General features: G+C 34.0%; 1 protein-coding gene across 1 annotated transcript; it reads right to left on the bottom strand.

The window, feature by feature from the left end:
* Window positions 1–1,709: 1,709 nt before the first annotated feature.
* LOC110383776 (uncharacterized) lies at window positions 1,710–7,555 on the bottom strand. The gene is made up of 7 exons (XM_021344668.3): window positions 7,190–7,555; window positions 6,575–6,704; window positions 6,267–6,491; window positions 5,636–5,840; window positions 5,081–5,307; window positions 4,806–5,001; window positions 1,710–4,595 (listed from the first exon to the last, which is right to left on the bottom strand). Exons 1-7 carry the CDS (start codon window positions 7,530–7,532, stop codon window positions 4,014–4,016), a joined length of 1,908 nt encoding a protein of 635 aa, XP_021200343.3. The 5' UTR covers window positions 7,533–7,555; the 3' UTR covers window positions 1,710–4,013.
* Between the last annotated feature and the right edge of the window lie 426 nt (window positions 7,556–7,981).

Raw genomic sequence — 7,981 nt, 5'->3', positions numbered from 1 at the left:
AATCGTAAATCATTTGCAGACAAAATGATTCATTATTGAATGACAGAAAAGGATAAAAACGTTAATTTCAAAGAAAAAATAGCGGAATGGCACATACGCGTCAATCGTAATCGAGTCGTAATTGGATCGCAGTCGAATGTGAATCGTATGTTGCTTAAGTAAAATCAGGAGCATCGGGCCCCTGTTCTTCGCAAATATCATAGGACTTTCCGACTTCTCTCTTACATGTTTATTTCATAGTGGCGAGCATACAAATAAATCGACCATTTACTTTTTATAGTAGGTATATTGTTTGCAAAGTGTGGAAGCTTTCTATTACGATAATTGGATTCAAGAGCACCACATTATAAATACGTACACCTATACATTTTAAACTTAAAATTCTTACATCACAAGTTAATCACACGTCATGAGATCCATGGGAAGTCGTTTACGAACAAACCATGAGGTTAATAATATCAAATATGACTTCTACGAATTGTTTCCAGCAGTGGCGGATTTACAAACTTGCCGCTAGTAGGCCATTCAATTTTTGCCGCCTCTAATGATTGTGAACTTAATGATATTTCTGTCAGTTACTAGATTATTTTTGCAAGCCTCTATGTATGTACCGAAGAGTTTAATGTTAACAAGTTTATATGACAGCGACTTTGAAGCGTAAAACCTCTGTAACTTTTAAACGGCTCAATCGATTTTCATCAAACACTAAAAAAAAACTAAATTGAAATCGGTTCATTCGTTCGGGTGCTATGATGCAGTGGCGACGTTGCATCGGGTGGCACCCGGGGCGGACTACCTATTGTGCGGCCCCCCAAAAAAAAACGACAAATGTAAAAACTTTTTTGTTCCAAAACTCAATAATTTTGTACCAAAACGAGTAAAAAAACCGTCGTAAAGTGAAAAAGTCGCGAGCGAAGCGAGCGCGAATTTTTTTTTAGTTTTGGTACACAAAAATATCTACCCAAACAAGAGTGGAAAAAAAGCACTGCAAGGAGAAGAAGCCGCGAGCGTAGCGAGCGCGAAATTTTTGATGTTTGGGACGCAATAATACCTAAAGAAATCAGAAAATAGCCACTGCCAAGTGAAAAACGCGAGCGCAGCGAGCGCGAAATTTTTTGAGTTTTGGGACACAAAAGTCCTCCACCTCATAAACAGCTTAGAAATCGTCAGTTTAGAGCGTCAGTTGTTTTTGCTACTTCGGTGCTTTAACTTTTTGTTAAATTGAGGACTCAAAGAGCGCAGAACAAATCAGGAATGATGAAAAAAGCTGCGAAACCGTGAGCGAAGCGAGCGGATTTTTTATTTTATTTTTATTGAAACGCTATTAGAATATTTTAAAATTCATGATCACGTAAGTACCTAAGTATATATTACAGTTTATTAATTTTGCGTTTATTAATCGTCTATTTATATATGGATTGTGTACTCATATACTCAATTATAAAAAAAACCTGTAAAAAAAAATGGCTACATTTGCCGCCCCTCTAAATCTGCCGCTCTAGGCACTGGCCTACTTGGCCTATTGGTAAATCCGCCACTGGTTTCCAGTGAACTGTACTCAGTAGAGCTATTGGAAGCTGCATCTATATTCCGGCCTTCCGTCGTTCTAACCGACTATCTGACTGTTATAATATTACAGTACCTAGCATATTTTTACATAAATTGGTTTTCTATCATATTGATGTTGCACAATAACGTACACTTTGATATACAAAAGAATTGTATATTTTCATAGCGTATTTCTTACAAAAAATACATGTATTACAGTTATTAAACAGAACGAACACTTACAATGCGAGTTTGACTCGCACTTGACCCGTTTTATTAATAGTATGAAAATAAGAGAATCATCGACGAAATCGCTGACCGCGTCTACTGATAAGATAACATTTTTTTCTGAAACCTATACGCGGGAAATAACTACGAGCGATCAATTACAATAAAGCTTTCTAACTTTTACAGTCAAAGAGCCAGGCGATAATGGGTCTACTTACAAATAGCCAAACAGCCGGTAGTCGACGAGTAATCACATACTAATATATAGCATCCCTATTTTTCGAATCTGAGAACAAGATATCTACATTATACAACACTTTGAAATCCAGATATTCAGAATCAAGTTAATGTTATATTCTAATAGATTGATGCATATCTTGAATAGATATCATGCTGTATCATTTTTTAAAGCGTTTATTTCCATAAAAATTATTGCGAGCGCTTTCACCCTAATTGCTGCCATAAATACGAAAACATGAGACAGTAATTGTTTCCCTTTTTATCCTGCTGACTTAAGTTCCATAGAAAAAATATGAAGTACTTGGGATTTTTAAGTGTTAAAATGGATTGAAGGCCCATTCTGGTGACTCATACAGCGAAATTATTTACAAGGTTATAATGGTCTAACTTGGGTTCTGAATAGTAAATTCTGAAGAAAGTCGTCAAGACTTGTTATCTACATATGGAGTTAATTAAGAAAATATTATGTTTTAAAGAAATTCACGGATCCTGAATATGGAATTTCATATTTTTGGCGTGTGAACTAAGATCGAAGGTTAGACGCTTTTTATCTGTAATGTCATAATTAAGAGTTCTGGCAATCTCTTAGTATGCAATAACAGCGTCAGCGTTTGCTTAGTTTTAACTGCGGTTTCCGCTCACCCACCCCGTCCGCAGTTGGTTCGACTAGTCAAAAAGTATGTTTGTGTTACCCGCTAGCAGATTCTGTTGCCCGCCCCGCTTCCACTGTAGTTGCACACACTCTATTACTGAATCGTGTATCTCTTGAATTGAAAAAGAATAGGCCTTCAACCCACATGCACACATTGTTTGTTATTAATTCGAATACTTTTAAGAAAACGAGTTTTCGCCCAATTTTGGCGTCATCTGTAGTAGCGTGCATTGAAAGTAAATTTAAATCAAAGTGTGTAATTTTACTCCCTGGTACCGATAGCAAAATAACATTATTTTATACGTAGTCTTTATATTTACGTAAGTACAAGTATAAAATAATGTTATTACATAAGTTATTATAATCCATATCCATGCCTTTTTTATTATGTTATAACTGTTTCTAGCTGTAGTGATTACGTAAGTTAGAGGATTTCTTCAATTCGATTTACATTAATTTCAATAATGCGTCTACATTATTTTGTTATGGATACTAGGATATATTTTTACATTATTATTAATTGGAGATTAGACATTTTGATACCCTATAATATATGCTACCTTTATAAGTTTATCTTAGCACAGAAACATTATGACCCAGTTGAAATTTCCGAATAGTTTAAATATTTCCTAAATTTATGACTGCCAAGTCCATACTAATCCAATCGCACATAAATATATAAGTATTTCAAGTGAATCTAATTGATCTCGACTCGACCTTATCTGAATCAACATCTGATTCTGATTTCAAAATAAAAATGGTTCCCAAAATGAATGGCATTCTACTTCTGTTATTTCAAAGAGACTCTCTGTTGTGATTGATGAAACTAATAAAGGTATTGTCAGCAATTTTTACGATGTTCTTAGTTCTAACATACACCCAACACAAATGTCTAATCTGATAGCATCGAATGAAAGCAACAAAGTAATAATAGTATAATGTGTTTCATTTAGTGCTATAAAATCATATTTTTCTTTTTAATACAATCAACAGGTTTGGGTAGCCGAAGAATCTGCCTACTTATACATTACATATACGTAATCGGTGAGTAATAGAAGCTGCATACATTTTAAATTATAGAATCATAAATAGCGACTTTGAAGATATGATATGACGCTGCTCGTACATTCTTATTTACAATGCACTTTTGCCACTGTCATACAAAATTAATTGGATTGACTATGATAATAAAATATATAGCTGAGAGGTTTCTTTTCTGTTACTAACTAACTAATAACAGTGAATCTTTCAGATGTCAGATGTAAATAAAATAACAAACAAATTAATTTAACAACCACATAAATTGTCTAAACTAAAAATGCTTTCATAAGACTAAGGAGTTACATTAGACCTTTAGTTTTTTGGCGGGCCTGAGAGCATAGTTGAGGGTCACTTGGCGTTTGATGGTGGACCGTCGAGGATTCCTCCGGCCGTTCCACTCAGCTTCCATCTTTCGCGCCAATTCAAAATCATTCTTTTCCTGTTCAATCAACTTTTCAATTCTGAGCTGCTCTTGTAGTATTTTCTTAACATCACAATTCTTTAATGGACTAGACAAATTTTTTACAGCTAAATTGACCTTATTGTTATTTATTGTTTCTGAAATTAATGGTGGACTGTTTAATTCCTTTTTGGTACTTGACTTTTTGGAATCACTCCGTAAATATGGCTTCCTCTCAGATGAAACTTTTCTCTGCTTCATTTTGCCTTTTTTTGGTGTTGTTTCATTTTCATCTTTTGTAATACTTCCCATAGATCTAGTGCGTCTAAGATTAGTTTCATTATTCAATTTAGCAATGCCATCAATGTGAATAGTTTGTTTATTTCTATTAATGTTTCGTTTGATAGGCAGGGGTGCAACGCAAGGACTGGTTGATGCAGTTTTCTTTATTTTTGATCTGTTTGTCTCGCATTTGCCGGGGTTTTCCTGTAAGAAATTATAACTAAGATGTAGTTCTGATGTTTTACCATGGTCTGCAGCGAAAATTAAAGTTGAGATAGTTGTTAACTAGTTCAGCATTACATACAACCTAGCTAGAGTAACCGCTTTAATTTGCATGAAAGAAACACTTTTCTAGATTATCATTCAGGAAAACAATGCTTGTTAGGTATTATTTATGGCTGGTGAGATCCTTACCTTTTTAACTTTAAGGATATTTAGTGCAATAACAAAGGCAGATGGTAAGTTTTTAGCTAAGGACATATTTCTGAGGCGACAAAGTCCCTCCAAATACTGCGCACGGCTTGGAACAGGCTCCGTACGTGACGACGACGCCTCCTTGTCCACTCGCACGCCTGGAACGCGGAGCGGGAGGGTTTTACCTGTGTTGAAACTAAAAGAAAAGTTAAGCTGATTAATATTGCATTTTGTGATTACTTATAATAAAAAAACATATAATAACTTGTACACACCTTGTTGGTGTAGTTGATTCAATAGGTTTGAAGTAACACAACTCTTGTCGCATAGAGTCAACACTTCCAGTTTCGAGGTTTCTGTTTTCAGCTGCATTTATTTTGTGTTGTAGTATTCCAGTGTATGGCAGTGGCAAGGACACAAGGAGGGAAGGAACTGAGTTTTTTGATTTCACCTTATCTTCTGAATTGCTTACTTCTTTATCAGTGCTTTTAGGGTCTTCTTTCTGTAAACATGCAAACACCATTCTTACTGGTACCTAGCCTTCTTGAAATTATCTGTTAAAGGTGACCACAACTATTAGAACTAGTAGACTACTTCGGACTCACGCTAATCATTCGCATTAGCTTTCTGTTTATAAAAGAAGCAACATTGCGAGGAAAACAAAAAAATCATATATTGTTATCAGGAGCCCATCTTGCATTCACTAGAGAATCAATAATGTAAAAGGGCCCAAGGCCCAAAGCCCCTTTTATTTGGATTTATTTCAAGATTAAACATTCATCTTCATTTTTAAATACTAACTTCAATCGATTCAAGTACAAGCAACATACCTTTTCTTTAACACTTTCTCCATTTTCTTTATTCCATAAACCAGGGCCAAGTTTATTTTTTTTATCTATAAAGCTTTTAATTAGTTTTCCATAACTTGGCACCATTTCTGGCGAAGTTCCATTCATAGGCTTGACTGTTGGAGCTTTAGGAGTGGATCCATCAGTGCTGGTGTTATCATTAGCTTCATTATTTATTTGTGAACTACTGCAATGAGATAATACAATTTATACTAATATAATAAAGAGGAAACATTTTTTGTGACTACTGAACAGATTTGAAACATTCTTTATCTGTTGGAAAGTTTGATTATCCCTGAGTAACATAGACAATATTTTATCCAGGTACGGAATGAAGTTCCCAAAGGATGCGAGTGCAACCATGGAAAACCAGCTAGTAGAGTTGCTAACCAAGAAAACAGTGAATGCCCAGTTACATAAATATGGCACAATGGGACAGAATTTTGGACTTTTTAAAACCACTATCCCTGAGAAAAACAAATACATAACAAGTAACATGGTGCCTTTTACTGATATTGTATAAGTATAGCAATTTATTGCTAAAGACTTGAAAATTGTAAAACCAAAAATTTTTAGATTATTATGATTTACAAGCTACAAAATTTAAACTTACTCTTTATTGGTGGGTACTTGTAATTTAGATAAATAACTATCAATTTTAGTAGCTTTAAGTCTAGGTTTTGCAGCTGTTGCTTTAACATTTAGTTTCCTAGGAGTGTTTGGTGGTGGTACATTGTCTTTAACATGATCTTGCTGCATTTGTTGTGCTAGCAGTTCATCTTGTTTTAAGTTCTCTAAATACTTTTTATGGGCTTCTTCCTCATCAGATTGAAGTTTCCTGTAATGAAAATCTCATGGTTAATAGGCACAAGCAAATGTAAGCTGTTTCTTAGAATAGTGAATATACTAATAAACTCATACTTGATTAATAGTTCAGTCTCCTGTATATGCTTTTGCTCTAATCTAACCCTCTCATCTCTGAGCCGCCTCAGTTCAGCCTCATATTCTGACCTTATTTCTCCAGGCTCACTTAGACGGGGCAATGGTGTTTCTGAAATGCAAAAGGAGTTATTTATCTAAATATTTAGTTCTTTATGTTTCATCCTCTGAGCCTTTTTCCCAACTATGTTGTTGTTAGTATGTATGTTAGTTCTTTAGCTTTATCTAGCTAAAAAGAAAGCCAGATCCTTCTGTCTAGTCATTCTTAGATTTGTCAATTTACATATTTAATAGGAATCATTATTAATCCACATGATAACTTATGTAAATTTATAGATGTTTCGAAACAGGAACATGGTATTAACCCTAATAAATATAAATTACGCTACCTATGTTATTAAAAGTCAACTGTTGTGGGTTTGAAATTGGAGAGATCCTGAATGCTCCAATAGTTACATTGAATAGGCCACTACCCGTATCATCAGCAAATAACAAGTTTAGTTTATGAATTCATTTTTCAAAAAACATTTTACTTTATAAACATAAACAAAATATCGATTTACTATCGTTTTAGTTCGTATTCTTTCAGATGTTTACCTTCTGGCAAATGGATATCTTCTCCTTTCGTTTTAATTTCAATTTCTTGAGGAAATTTCGATTGAATAAAATTCCAAAGTTCAACGTTCACCAAATTCTTTTGTTTTGTTGCTGTTCTTAGCCAGGATCCAATTCGTAATCGACATAGAGGACAACACAAAGCATTATTTTCTATGCTGCCATTAAAACATCGATGACAAAAATCATGAAAACACGGCAGGGTTACTGGTTCTATTAAAATAGATTGACAAATTGAACAAAATACATCTTTTAATTCTAATTTTTCTAATTTTAATAACTTATTTTCAATTTTAGACAGCCGCTTCTTTGACTTGGCCGCCATTTTTGACTATTGTTTTTTTTCTTTATTTTTCTGTTACATTTTGTGCTCCATCCCTCTACTTTGAGATGTTTAGCATGTCGCCTTGATGTTGAATCAAATGAAGCTTTGTAAAGGGTAGTTTACACGAATAAAAAGCAGTAAGACACCATTCGCGTTTCAAATAAGCGCTTTCAAATAAATCAAAGTATTCACTCTCACATTTATGTATAATGCACGTAAATATTATGGTTTTATTCCTACTATCAGAAAAGGCCCAATAATCCACGAATATACTTAAATCTTTTGGCTAACTTTTCTGAAGTTCAAACAAAAGTACCACAAGAGTATTAGTACTAAGGCAAACAGAGGCAAGTTAATTTAATTCCTTTTATTAAATTAGTTTTAGTTTATTACAATAGTCAGGTTTATTCAAATAGTACGAAATTGTGGCTTCTCTAAAATAGTTGCTT

This window comes from Helicoverpa armigera, chromosome 5 (assembly GCF_030705265.1).
Source record: "Helicoverpa armigera isolate CAAS_96S chromosome 5, ASM3070526v1, whole genome shotgun sequence".
Taxonomy (NCBI): Eukaryota; Metazoa; Arthropoda; class Insecta; order Lepidoptera; family Noctuidae; genus Helicoverpa; species Helicoverpa armigera.
Note: the sequence above shows the minus strand (reverse complement) of the source record. Positions and strands in the feature narration are given on the sequence as shown.

Bases quoted from the DNA above. Each gene is read 5' to 3' on its own strand.
- LOC110383776 (XM_021344668.3), bottom strand. From the start codon at position 7,532: ATGGCGGCCAAGTCAAAGAAGCGGCTGTCTAAAATTGAAAATAAGTTA. The intron at 6,705-7,189 runs GTAAACATCTGA...TTTGCATTTCAG, and splicing joins AGATATCCATTTGCCAGAAG to AAACACCATTGCCCCGTCTA. The intron at 6,492-6,574 runs GTATGAGTTTAT...TTTTCATTACAG, and splicing joins GAGACTGAACTATTAATCAA to GAAACTTCAATCTGATGAGG.